The sequence below is a fragment of the Fusarium falciforme genome, chromosome 1 (genome assembly GCF_026873545.1).
Source record: "Fusarium falciforme chromosome 1, complete sequence".
Taxonomy (NCBI): domain Eukaryota; kingdom Fungi; phylum Ascomycota; class Sordariomycetes; order Hypocreales; family Nectriaceae; genus Fusarium; species Fusarium falciforme.
Window position 1 is genome coordinate 1,444,820 of NC_070544.1, and position 13,149 is coordinate 1,457,968.

The 13,149-nt window shown below is 54.4% G+C and overlaps 3 protein-coding genes across 3 annotated transcripts; all 3 read right to left on the reverse strand.

Moving 5' to 3' along the window:
* Positions 1 to 1,762: 1,762 nt before the first annotated feature.
* On the reverse strand, positions 1,763 to 2,776 carry NCS54_00037300 (Hypothetical protein; the record flags this gene model as incomplete). The annotated part of the gene is made up of 1 exon (XM_053146025.1): positions 1,763 to 2,776. One exon carries the CDS (start codon positions 2,774 to 2,776, stop codon positions 1,763 to 1,765), a length of 1,014 nt encoding a protein of 337 aa, XP_053002000.1.
* A 369-nt stretch (positions 2,777 to 3,145) lies between these two features.
* On the reverse strand, positions 3,146 to 4,423 carry NCS54_00037400 (Hypothetical protein; the record flags this gene model as incomplete). The annotated part of the gene is made up of 1 exon (XM_053146026.1): positions 3,146 to 4,423. The coding sequence occupies one exon, from the start codon at positions 4,421 to 4,423 to the stop codon at positions 3,146 to 3,148; it is 1,278 nt and encodes a 425-aa protein (XP_053002001.1).
* A 5,270-nt stretch (positions 4,424 to 9,693) lies between these two features.
* On the reverse strand, positions 9,694 to 10,365 carry NCS54_00037500 (HAP1 N-terminal domain-containing protein; the record flags this gene model as incomplete). The annotated part of the gene is made up of 1 exon (XM_053146027.1): positions 9,694 to 10,365. One exon carries the CDS (start codon positions 10,363 to 10,365, stop codon positions 9,694 to 9,696), a length of 672 nt encoding a protein of 223 aa, XP_053002002.1.
* Positions 10,366 to 13,149: the final 2,784 nt, after the last annotated feature.

The window sequence follows — 13,149 nt, forward strand, 5'->3', positions numbered from 1 at the left end:
AAGGAATCCAATAAAGACGCCGGCGATGGCGAGGAACTTGACCAGAACCCCCGCCGCGAGCACATACATACCCGGCCCCAGGAAATCACTTGGTTCGTTTTGCTTCTCTAGCCCGGCATAACGCACGATTGCCCTTGGACCCTCGTTCATGGCATATATAGCCAACACGGCCGATGCGAGTAAGAGTAGTCCGTCGAACAAGGTGCCAAGGTACAGCATCCACAGCCGCACCTTTCCTCGAAACCTAGCGTGTAGTGACACCACGGCGACAGCAAGGAGGCCAGCCGACGTGAACAGGGCGAGGACAGCCAACGCAGCAGAAGCACGTGAAAAGGAGAGAAACTTTGTGCGAGATGTGTGCAGACGAGGATTTACCGTCTTGGAGGAGCCGTCGATGGAGGAGCTGCGGATGAAACTCGCCCAAGGAGCAAGCGCTGAAGAGAGAGCCGTTTCGTTGGAGATGGAGGCACGAAGGGACGAGTCGACCATGGCGCCGAGGGAGAGAGTCGGTGGGAATGATTTATGACAATGATTGTTATCATCACATACTCCTGAGAATTTGTTAACTTTGCTTCTTAAAAAGACGGCGGTGTTGCTAACCTGACAAGCCCCAATACCAAACTCGAGGTAGATGAGGGTTCTCGAGGGACTTTGTAGATTTCTGAGATACCATCTCGATCGACCTTAAGAGTTCATCCTGCTGGAGTTTGTATAGATGGATCGTCTGTGTCGCGGGGGAGAGACAGCCCAGAACAGCGATGAAGTTGACAATCAGGCCGACTGTGTCTAGTTAGTTCTCTGTATACATACTCTTCACCCCAGACAAGATACTCACGAAACACTGCAAAGATGAGCCATACCCTCCATCCCCTCGAGTTCTCCTCTATCCCCCACATCTGGGCGCAAGAAGCCCGTGAGACGCCCATATTGAAGTTGTGTTTAACAAGAGGTCATTCAGTCATGAGAGAAGAAGCCACCAAAACTCCCTCGTGTGAATATACCTCCCTCTCTATATATATATCTATCACCAAATCGCGCACCGCCGTTTCACACAAAAAAAAGACCCCAAGGCCCTGCAAGCCACCTCACGAACACCATCCCGTGCCCACACGGCAGTCAACCCCCCCCTGCTCGAAGCCTTTTCAGCTGGGCCGCTCGAGATGTGACCCTGAGGAGGGTCATTGGCCAAGACCTGTGACAGAGGTGTTTGGAGTGCAGACTGAAGAACCGATCAGCATGTCGCTCGTCTTTGATTAGCTGCTTCTTGTGAATAGCTCGTTGAGCTAAATTCAGCCTTGAATAAGGGCGGGTATTTTCGTTGCAGTGTGTTATTTGCATCTCCGTGTGGCTTGTCGGGTCAGCGTTTCACATATCACGAGGATGCACTCCTGCATGTCAACCTCATTTGGACGACAGTACAAGGAGTGATAGATAGAAACATGTCAAGAGACACGGGCATAAAGTAACGACAATGTTGAATGAAAAATCTGTACGGCTATCCTATCCTATCCTATCACTACTACTACTACTACTATCCTTTCCTTTCCTATCCTATGCTAACATTGGGGAATCGTTTCTACTCGGGCTGTTGAACCCGGAACTTGTAGCAAACGCAAAAACAGCAAGTCTATCGAAACAAGATGAGTAAAAACAACATGATATCTTTGAACAACAACAAAAAAGGAAATCCCTCGGGAGCTTTTCCGCTCCAACAACACTGTACTTTTTGGTATCCAAACCCCATTGCGCCGTCCTATACCCTTCAAAACTGACCAAGAGTCTTCGCTCCCACAACATTCATGACAACGTACAACAACACAGCAACAATGAACCCAACCGCAATCGCTTCACCCTGGGCGAGAACCCTCTTCGCGTGCGCCTTCGCGTCTGTCCACCACAACCTCTCTCCCACGCCTCGACGAGCAGCCTTGAGTCCTGGCAGACCGTCCATGCTCAGCACGTTGGTCTCGTTGTGGTACTCTTGAAGCGTATTGCTGTCGACTCTCTTCTTGAGCCAAGCATCCATAGTGGGCCGCTCTTCAAACACGACCAGTTCGTCCACTTTGCCGTCGACACCCTCTGGAAGCACCTGCTCTACAGGTTGCTCAGATGTCGAGTCGCGATCGTAGATGGCCCTCTTGACCCGGGGCACACCAAAGCCGCAGCTCGTCTGAACTTCAAACACGTCCGCCACAATCACGGCCCTGGCGCCATCGAATGCTGACCGCTTCCCTTGGGAGATGCGGCGGACGAGATCGGCAAAGGCCGGCTCGTCCCATTCGACGACTCTGGACCGACAAAAGAATCGCAGAATCCGAGGGGCCGCGCCGAAACTCATAAACATCAGGCAGAGCCGACCATTGTCATATGAGTGCGCAATCGTCTCGCACCCCGAGCCGGTGCGATCGATGTAGGCACACTGGTTCGGCCCCAAGATGGCAAAGTGAGAGTCGGCCAGACCCTTGGGCGAGACATTGATGTGGGAGCCAAGGGTTGGCGCCGAGCCGGTGAAGAAGACGGGTTGCCGCTGCACCCACTCGGCGAGCTCCTCGGTGATGGACGGATAAAGCTTCATGGCGAGTATGTAAAAACGTATAATGTGAAAAGCAGGTACCTCGAGTATAACTGAGGGCTGTAATGTAACCGCAGAGCCAAAAAAGCAAAACAATGCTGCAATTGAGTGGAATGCGGATGGATGTCCAGTTGTTTGAAACAGAGACAAATTTGTGTGCGGTAGAAAATGTCGACCGACGTCGGGGATACACTGATTATGCATTCCGTGGGGTGCGGTGCGGGGAACGGAATGGCGTCAAAGCGGTGGGCTCGATCCGTATGCCCGCCTGCCCCATTGAGTATTAGAGTCAGTTTCTGGAATCAGAATCCGCTTGTCGGTGACGATTGGGAGAGAAGCATGGTGGGCCCTACTAAGCCCAACTTGCTAGGATGGTCCTCACCCCTTGGATGTATGTCTCATGGGGTGTGTCCAAGGTAATCTTGTTTGTGGGCAAGATCCTGATGGAGTCTTGCTCCTGACTTGCGACACGGGAAGGTTGGTAATTTCCCAGAGTGGCCGTCACTGGCATTCGGCCAGGACCGCCTGCCTCCCTTCGAGATGCAGGTCGATCAGAGAATAATGTGAGTGAGGTTAGTTCGGGATGGGATACGCGTGGTATGAGCCATCCTCGTAACGCTCGTCATCGTAGGTGCTGCTGTCGCTGCTAAAGTGACCATTGACGATGCTGGAAGTGCGAGGCACGTTGTAAGTAGCTTGGCTAGAGACGACGCTGGCAGCCTTGCGTCCTGTTGTCATTTGACCGTAAGCGTCAAGGTCATTGGAAGGGGCGTCATAGCGAGACCAACCTCCGGGTCCCCAGGGCTCGATGAAGCTGGTCTGGCGAGGTCCTGAAGCAGGACGCTCATCAAACCGCTTCGACAAGCGCTCCTTGTCCGCCTTGATATCGGGCCGGCTGTCCTTGTCCTTGGGCTTGTCGCTCCGTCGGCCCCGATCCTCACGGCGCTCTTCGCGGGTGCGCTCATCCCGGTGACGATGCTCGCGTGGGCGCTCCTCGCGGGAGCTCTCTTCGCGTTCAGACTGGTGTCGCTCCTCTCGTTCGCGGTGACGCTCCTCTCGGGCCTCGCGGGTCTCGCGCTTGCTACCAGTCTTGCTGCTGGGCTTGCTAGAGGCCTTGCTCGAGGCCTTGCTGGAAGGCCGGGACGGCTTGCGAGTGGCCTCGGGAAGAGGAGCGGGGAGAGGGCTAGGCATTGGGCTCGACATGGGGCTCGTCATGGTTGAGGTGGGCGTCTGGTTGTTAAGAGCGTTGAAGCGCATGGTCAGGTTCTCATGCTTGGCCGTGAGACCAATGAAGCGCTGCTCGAGGTCATGGTGCTCAAACTTGACACGCTCGTTCTCCTCCTTGAGGGTCTCCTTCTCCTCCTTGAGCTCCTCGCACTCGCTGTTGAGGCGGCGCTTATCCTCCTTGAGCTCCTCAAAGTCAGTGTTGAGGCGGCGGTTGTCCTCCTTGAGGACCTCGGCCTCGGAGCGGGCGCCCTCGAGCTGCGCCTTGACCTCGCGGTAAGAGACGTTGGATTCGGTAGCCTTGCGGTTAGCCTGCTCAAGAGAGGTCTTGGCCTCGTTCAGCTTGCGGGTGAGTGTCTCGATGGTGTTCTTGAGCTTGTCATTTTCGGCGTTTGCCTTGTTGAGGTCGGTGTTGGCCTTCTGAAGATCGTCGCGCAAATCCGACTCGTAGTCATATTCGTATGAGTAGTCGTAGTCGTGAACTAGATTTCGGCGGTCAGTGGGTGGAAGCAGGAAGAGCCGGGCGTTGTTGTGCGCACCAGTCAGGGCCTTGGAAGAAACGGTGGAGGAGGCCGAGGAAGAGCTCCTCTTGACCGGGCTAGCAGATGTCCTCTGGTGCAGCGGCATTGCGTCGGTTTGGGGCAGTTCACGATCGCCCACACGACAAGAGGAAGAAGAGGAAAGAGGAACGGAAAAAGTAACCGAAGCCGTCTTGAAGGTATTTTCTGGGGTGATTTGGAGATATCCTGTTCGCTGCGATGCAGCGCTGCCCAACGACGACTAGGTCTGGCAGGCGGTATAAGAGCGCGGGCAGGCGAATTGGCGGAGAAGCGCTGTAGCGGTAAATAGGGCCGTGGGAGGGGCGGGAGCGGGAGCGCGAGGGGCCACAAAGGCAAAAAGCTGGGTAGAGTGACGTCTTGGTATGGACGACTTGACAGGTCAACTCGAGTTAGTTTGTTACTGAAGAGGGCAGTAACAAGAGAATTTTCCAACACGGAATGAGGAAAAAGGTCGAGAATAAAAACCTGTGGGCGATAGAAAAAGGGAAATGAGTTCGGGTGCAGGCAGGGGAAAAGGGAAAAAAAAAAAGTGTTCGGGTTGATATGGATTTTTATCAAACTCGGGTGTGGGAGGAAAAAATAAAAAAAAAAGCCTGGTTGGAATGGGGGGTGGAGGGGGGCGGAAGATGAAGGGAATGCAAAGGGCAAGGCAAAGCAAGGCAGGGAAGGTGCAACTGGAAATGACTGTTGCTCCTTCTATTACTATGTACGCACACGCCTTGCTACTCTAACAACACGGGCCAAAGACTGCCTTGTGCTTATTCCTTGCTTTCTCATCCATTTCCATCCATGGATGTCTACATTCACGCTCTTGTCCTCTGTTACTCCCAGGGCCGACGGCACGGGTCACGACAAAAGGCGGGAGGGAGTCATCGGTAAGTAGTTTGCTAATAGGACAGGACAGCTAGCTGCCTGCCTGCCTGCTTGCCTGCCTACCCACATGCAGACTCGGTACATCACGGCGCGCAAAGGCGGAGAGGCGGAGAGGAAGAGGCAGCTACCGGTAACATTCTAGTGGCACCCTCAGATTCTCAGCGGTCTAGTCGGCCCCTCGATGGGCTGGACCCGAGGGAGTGGGCATTTTGTCTCTCTTTTTCTTCCACCGCCAGCTGCAGGTTGGGTCCGCCCCTGCCTGTCTGGACTGAAGGAGACTCCTCCTCTTCCCAACAAAGAATGGAACGGAGCAGAGGAGGGGTGAGGGAGTGAGGGAGAGGTGAGGCACATCTTGTCGTGATTGGGAGGCTCACAAGACACGGGAAATGGAAACTGGGCCGCACGCACACACTCTCACTCGCATTTGCGCTCTCAGCAACCTTTGTCGACACACAATCCCGCCGCTGCGGCCTGCGCAATGTCTAGAGAGGCGCCGTTGTGACGCCAACATCAGCACCAGAATCAGTGCCCAAGGGGCACTTGGCAAGAGCCCAATGCCCACTTCGCCCACACCTCTACCCTACCGATACCCTTGCCAAACCGGGGTCCGCTTCCCAACCCTCATGCTTCTCCGCCGGCTCTCCTGGTCCTCAGTGCCTTTTGCATGCCCTCACAAGCCCTCGGCCTTTCCCTGGTTCCTGGATCCCCCGGAGCCGGCGCAAAGGAGCCTTGATTGGCTATGCCGGGGCTGTGCAACACCGTAACCACGCCCAGGCAGAAGAAAGGAAGGGCAGAGCAAAAGCAATGCGGGAGGGGAGTGGCACTACTGCTGCCATCACCACTTGCACAATCACCACCACCAGCACCCTGGTGCCAGACACACTCGTTGACTGACAGGGGTGCCAGGAAGCAGGCCGTTTGGCCCCCCGTCTTTCATCACGATATCGATGGCCAGTTTACCCGGCAACGCACCCTCCATCATCAGAGAATCAGAGGCACATCCGCATTGATCTGGTCCGCAACCGGTTCGCATGCTTGAGAGGTTAAAATGCGAGGGCAAGATGCTGATCATTCATTGAGGGCCGACTCGGCTCCACGCCTCCTCGTGGCTCAAGTCCCGTAACCGTCACCGCCAGCTTACAACCCTGCGCCGCATCTTGCGCCGGCGCCGCAGAAAAGGCACCAAGAGTCTTGAACGAGAGATCTGAGTGACTCATAGGCTGACAAAAGAAGGGTTCAACTCGAACACGGGCTTGTCTCGTGGTGGCCGTTGGCTGTGTCTGATCTGATGCGCCTCATTCCTTGTCGTCAATGCGAGCCGTTCGGCACATGGAAGTTTCTTTGATTTCGCAGACGCCAGAAGCAGAAGCAACCAACTTCAACTCCCGTGGTGGGCGACTAGGGCCACATTCGCGCAGAGGCGATTCCTGTAGTGCCTGACCCCCCTTGTTCGTCTACGGTTGCCTTTTGACCCCTCCTCTGCTCGTCTTTCTTGCATCCGGGAGTGGCCGAGAAGCAGCGAGATATTGTTGGCCAGCTATGACGAAAGCTGCAGGAGCTGGAGAGCACATGCGCATCACGAAGCAGAGCCAAAATGGTACTGCAATTTGGAAATCTGGACAAGATCGCGGGGGCACGCACTGCCCAAGCTGAGTAGGGCCTCAATGACTGTGGAGCGGCGGAAGGTTGACAGGAAGTCCCGTCGGGTCTAACATCCCAAGGTACCCTAGCGACTCGAGAAGCCGCCCGCCGCCGGTCGCCGGTCGCTTGGGACCGGGGCCGGGGGAGCTTCCGCCCGGGGGGGCCTCCCGCATCTGGGGCCTCACAACCTAAGTTAAACGCTTGGACTTGCCGCCTGTCAAAACAAAATTGGGGCACATCAGAAATTTCTGACACGGCGGGAATGGGTGGGAATGGAGCTGAAATGGATGGTTTTGGATTGCGTGTGGGTGTTTCGGTATCCGCCCCCTTTGTTCTGGTGGCCTCGGCCTGGCTGGGTGCTCCCTGACTGGCTGGGCACTGCTGGGCTGAATCGGCCCTGGCTGGACAAGGAGGCCTCGACTGGAATGGATGATTGATTGATTGATTGATTGATTGAGATGAGATGAGTGAGTGTCCCTTGGTCCGCCGTCATGGCTCTCCCTGCATTCCCGCTCCCGCTGCCAAGATTGCCCCGTCACCACGTTTCCAGCCCTAGGTCGGTTCCTCGTTTGTTGCCTACGTGCGTCCCTTTCACGGGGTTACCTGGAGGATGCAGTCATTTTGAAGCAAATTTCGAGTATTCTTGTTTGTGGCCCCTGGTCCCGACCTACCGAGCGACCTCACCGAAGCCAGCGCACGGCAAGTTTCCAGCCCCTACCCAGCGGATGGGGCGTCCCGTCCCCCCTCAACGGTCGCTAAGCGCCATCGGGAAGCCCCCCCTCGGTGAACAGCCTTCGATGGCATTTCCCAACTGGGCAAGTAATTTAGACTTGACTCGATCCATGGCCACCTCAACCTCATCCCAGGCCTATCCGTCTCGCTAAGCCACGGATCTACCCGCTGGCGATTTCGATTTTCATGGGAAGCGTATCTATCGTGCACACGTTGACAGCCAGCTCATGCTGGAACTGGCGGGCACGTCGCAAAATAGAAACGGTTCGTCACTGCGTGGCTGGTCTCGACGAGCGGATTGGGCCAAGGCCAAGGTCCATGAGTCAAAGTGGAAAAAATAGGACTTTGTTGGTGTCGTTTTCATGGTCATGCGAATAGTCCTTTGGCAGGGTCTACAACCTCTTGGTGATGGTCATGCCCCCTCGAGATTCCCACTCTCTACACCCTCTCTTTCGGCCTTCCACACACCACTACAGATTATCTATCCCGTCCTCCTGGCACCCACTCAGGATATCGCCCATGAAACCTCGAGTGCCGCCATCCATCATGATGTCGGGTGTTTCACATTGCCCACCCACCACCACTATCCAACACCCACGATTATCATGATGATCCATTTTCAGGCCAGCACTCTCACCTTAAACCTGCCCTCGTATTCTCAAACGCCGTTCTCCCCCTCCAGTTCCACACATCTCTGTGCAACAAACATGGGAGTCAATTATTACCGTCCATCCATCCATCCTCATTGTCGTCACCAGCCAGCCTGGTTCCGTCGTCATGGCCCCCAAAAACCACACCCTTGGCGCCCATGTCAGGCGACCAATCCCCATCACCCACAAAGTCCCTCTTCTGCCTGAAATAGGACTTTTTTTCTATTTCAACTGCTGCACGCTGGGTGGCTGCCTTTTTTCTAGTTTTTCTACAGCATTCCTTCTCTAGCGATCACTCGTGAAACACCCCCTTTCCCTCTGCCACACCCTCTTCGGTTGCCTCGTCACCCCTCCCCATCCCTTTCGCGTCGTCGTCGTCGTCGTCAAGAGACCCCGCTGAGTATTGTACAGATGCGCGATACCACGGGACATCGCGTTGCATCGCGCGCAACGCCTCCGCCCCCTTCCCTCCACCTCGGGCAGGCAGAATTTCAAATTGATGGCTCATCTTGGATGACAAAGCCCGTTTATCCCGTTACACTCATCGCCCGGCCGGGGTGACAAAGCATGGGGGAATTTGTCGTTGTTGTTTGTTATTGTGATTGTGAATTTGTACTGCAGTTTCGTGGTCCCACTTCATGTCATGGCCATGCTGAGATACCTTGCAGCAGGGTGCCAAGTGGACTGACTGATGAGGGGTATAGAGCCGACGGGATAGTTTGTTTCTTTTTGTCACATATGGCCTGCAGAAGGGCAGAGTGTGTGCCTCAGACCTCGGTGTTTCGAGACATTGTGCTATTGACTGCTACCCTAAACCATCACGACTTGGACACCAGATGACCATGAACTTTGCAAGAACAAAGAAACTATCACGCGGAACTAAAGTGGATAAACACTGGAAATTTCACCAACGGCATTAATTGCTTTGAGACACTTTCGTGGGGTTGTATAAGGTGATTTGAATAAAGTGGGAGGACCACCCTCCCTATCCTAGCCGGTATAAGTTCCTTGTTTCCGAACACATCCTGTCCATCATGCCGTGCCGTCGTCTACCCATTGGTCATAGCGCATAAACGTAAAGTGAAGAAAAGAAGAAAAAGAAGAAAGATATCATGGGGTGGTGAATGTTGATCCAGTCTGAATGAGATCCAAAGTCCCAGCCCGGTACAGAAAGGGGTATTTCCAACTACAACCGCAGCTTGTTAGCCAGTCGTGAATACAAGCGTAAACAATGTTGCTCACCTCAAGATAAAGACACATAATGTCCAAAAAAGAAAACCAAAGCCGGCATAAAGACATAGTGCAAGATGTCGTCAATCCCAACAAAGCCAGTCATGATCCAGACTGCCTGGCCACTCCAACGCGGCTGCTGTCCCGTAGATATCCAGATGTGCCGGTGAACAGAGGAGAAGAAAGAGAAAAGAGGGAGGGATCCATCAAATTAACAGACACGTCGCCGCTTGAGGATATCCTCGTAGACCTCAATCTTCTCCGTCTTGGACTCGACAACAGTGATGAGACCAATGTGGCGCTCCCGCAGCTCCTCGTACGTCTTCTTCCAGAAGCCAGATTGGTTGGTCCAGTACTCGATCTGCTTGGTCAAGTCGGCGACACGGCGGCTGAGGTTATGGTCGATCTGTTTGGACAGCTGGCACACACGGTAGCGGAGGTCACCGTTCTCGTCCTTCAGCGTCTTGTTCTCCTTTTCCAGACGGCAGACCTTGGCCCGCAGATTATCCATTTCGCGATGGCTCCGGGATGTAGAGTCGCAGGAATTGTCGATGGATCGACGGAGGCACTCATTCTCGGCCGCAAGGTGCTCGACTTGGTCCCTGAGCTGAGGGATAACGACATGGCACAGGCGATGAGTCTCGGCCTCTGCGTTATGGAGCCTCGCCCTCAGAGTCTCGTTCTGAGCAGCAAAGTCCTGGTTGGCCTCTTCAAGCTGCTGGTTCTGCTTGACAAGAGTCTTCCACTCTTCACGGCTGACCTTGTAGTAGTCGCAGGAGTGACGGTGGTGATGGTAGGATCGGGATCGCTTGACAGTGACGAACTGAGGCCGCCCCTCGGGGCTGGTCTCAACGTAGAAGCGTCGAGATGTCATTTCGGGCATAGGTTAAGTCTCGGGGTTTCTTTGACTGATGTCTGATTCTGAAGCTTGGGTGACCTGAGATGGTAGAGTGGTACCGGTTTCTGATGATCAGTCGCAGTCAGAGTTCCAGGGAGCTGGGTAGGCGATGGGAGATATAAAGACAGTCTATCTCTGAGACAACACGAGAGATATCTAGGACTCGGGGCTAAAGAGGATCAAGTAGTGTCTGCCTTTAGAGAAGAGCAGTTGTGAAGCTAATGAATGACCCTGATGATTGTCTCGGAAGGGGTCCACCAAGGAGAGAATGACAGCTGAAAGGGACACTGGGCTAATGCAGGTGATCAAAGAAGGTCAGAAGTGTTGTTTATAGAGAACAAGGGGAACCGGGCTGCTGCAGGTCAGAGCAGAAGCTCTCTTTTATAAACACCAGCCTCTGTATCAGGCACTTGCTCTGACTCTGTCACCGGTAGAGAGAATGACACATAAACCACGCGGCAGTCAAACATGGATTGAAAAAAATGGAAGAAAAGCGTCCTCAAGGCCATGCTATCGTGGCTTGTAGGGGCGGCTGATGAGTAGGAGTCAACAAGTGTAAATGTTCCTGAAGGTTCCGTCTTGGCCTTTGCTCTAGGACTCGAGCACAAGTGTGGCAGACTCGACGAGAGAAGCAAGCAAACAACTGTGGCAGAGCAACCAACACTTTGGTTTGATGGGTGTCCGAGGGGGACTTTGGGAATTAGTCGGTCGGATGAGGCGCGCGTGGTCCATGTCTCAATGGTGATGGTGGTCATTCCCGGGCAGACAAAGACAAAGAAAAGAGTGGCTGACAGGGAGAGTTTAGAGCAGCTGCGACAAGATGGATTATACTTGGAAAGCATCCATGAAACAGAGTTGACCTGCGGGCTTGGAGGCTTGCATGAAAGTCTTTGATGCCCGTTGTTAGAGGCGCTTGACCTCGAGCAGCCCTGCCAGGGGCATCGATGATTTGACTTGCATGGGCCGACCGGCGTCAAAGATGCGGCTAACGAAAGGGCACCAAAGAGAAGAGAGCAACGGGGATAACGGTAGCAGCAATATCCATTCTAGCTTGTTGTGTCGTGCATGCGTTTTGGCGGGAGATGGGAGTGACGTGCATGGTGCAGGAGTTCGTCCACGAGGGCGAGCGGGAGATGGACATGGTGACCTGCAAGAGCATACAGTGTGAATAGAGCCTAATTTGGGCGGTACTGATGGATGCACGAAGCTTGGCAGGGGTAACAAGTACACTACAGTGTGTATATGGATGACACACAGTTTCGCTACCGCATGACATGTACGCCTTGTGAGGCCTCATCGTCCATCCATCTTCTCCTCCTCCACACCATCAAAGGCCCAAACCAAACAAAAGAGGAATCGTCACCACGGGACCCCTTGCAGCAGCATAGACCCGAGATGCACCGCCCGATCACTCGGTTCTAGGCCCTGCAACATGCGACGCAGGGCAGTGCAAGTGCGTAGGGCAGTCTTTGAGCCTCTGCGTCCGTCCAAGTCTTTTCTTTGTCTACGCACCAGGCTTTGGTTGAGATGGCTTCCTGATCCTATTTATTTCATATCGCTCTTAACATGTTTCATTTGAATCGAAAGAGAAGTCCCATCAATTATCTCGAGAAGCAGGCTTCTCGGATCAGCTGGAGCTAACCATTTGAAGCTTGCGCTACGAAGTTGAACTTGAAGATGCCCACCACCTCCCCCAACTCTCAACTAACAAACACATTCTCCTCTCAGCCGTCACTCCTGACATTCTCGGCCCCCAAACATCCCACAACTGGTGAAGAACCAGCGTGGCTTGTTCCCCAGGCTGCAGCGAGGCACTCTGACAGCCTGCCTCATGGCTTGTTACACTTTCAGAGCCTTCTCGTCACATCGCCATACCCCACGAGGCCCATGGGTCTTGATACCTTCTCTCGGCCCAGCCGAGATGCCTCTGGGGGCGACGATACCCAGCCTCGCCATGCCCAGGAACCTGCTCTCCCAGCTCATCTCCCGCTTCGCCTATTTGCTGCCTGACGCCGACTATCCGATTCCTCCCGTGGTTCAAGCACCAGCCTGATCCCACCGCAGCCTGGTTGTTGCAGCCCACTTGCCTGCAGCCGTGTCCGTCGCAGAAGAGTCCGTCAGCATTGCCCTGGGCAAGTCCGTGGATCGAAGTTTGCCTGGGTCGGTGACATTCCGGTACAAGACACTTGTGACTAATGCAGAATTCGAACGGAGGAGCCTTTGAGTCTTGACAGTCACGAACCTGGCAAAGATGGTGTTCACAGAATCGTGTGCCTCGCTCTGCTCGTCGACCACAGCCTCGTCTATCGTTGTTGCCTGGACACACCCCATACAGGTCTGCTTACTTTCAGAGTTGCTCATAGGGGATCTGGGAGAAGGGGAGCTTACGGTCTTCACATACGATGTGTGTCGTCCCTTGAAAAGAAAACCTCCTATTCTCACAGCCGGCCTCGGAGCACTGTTGGTGCCCTTCACAATAACGGCCCTCCATCGCCTCAGCTTCACAGCCGCCATATACGCACTCGTGATACGGGCAGTAGTCTTTGCCAAGCCTTCTCAGCCGACAATTGCGCGTCTTGCACGTGTGCTTTTTGCAGTAACCACTCCCCGGAGACTCCTGGCCTTCGAGGCAGCCTTGCTCAGCACATGTGTGGTCGCGGCAGTGGGCTCCCCCCTCACGTTCGGCTTCGCAGTCGGGTGCCTCGCAGTAGTGTGCGCCACAGAAGGGTGAGGGTTGGCCGTTATCACGGACGTGACAGAGACGCCGGC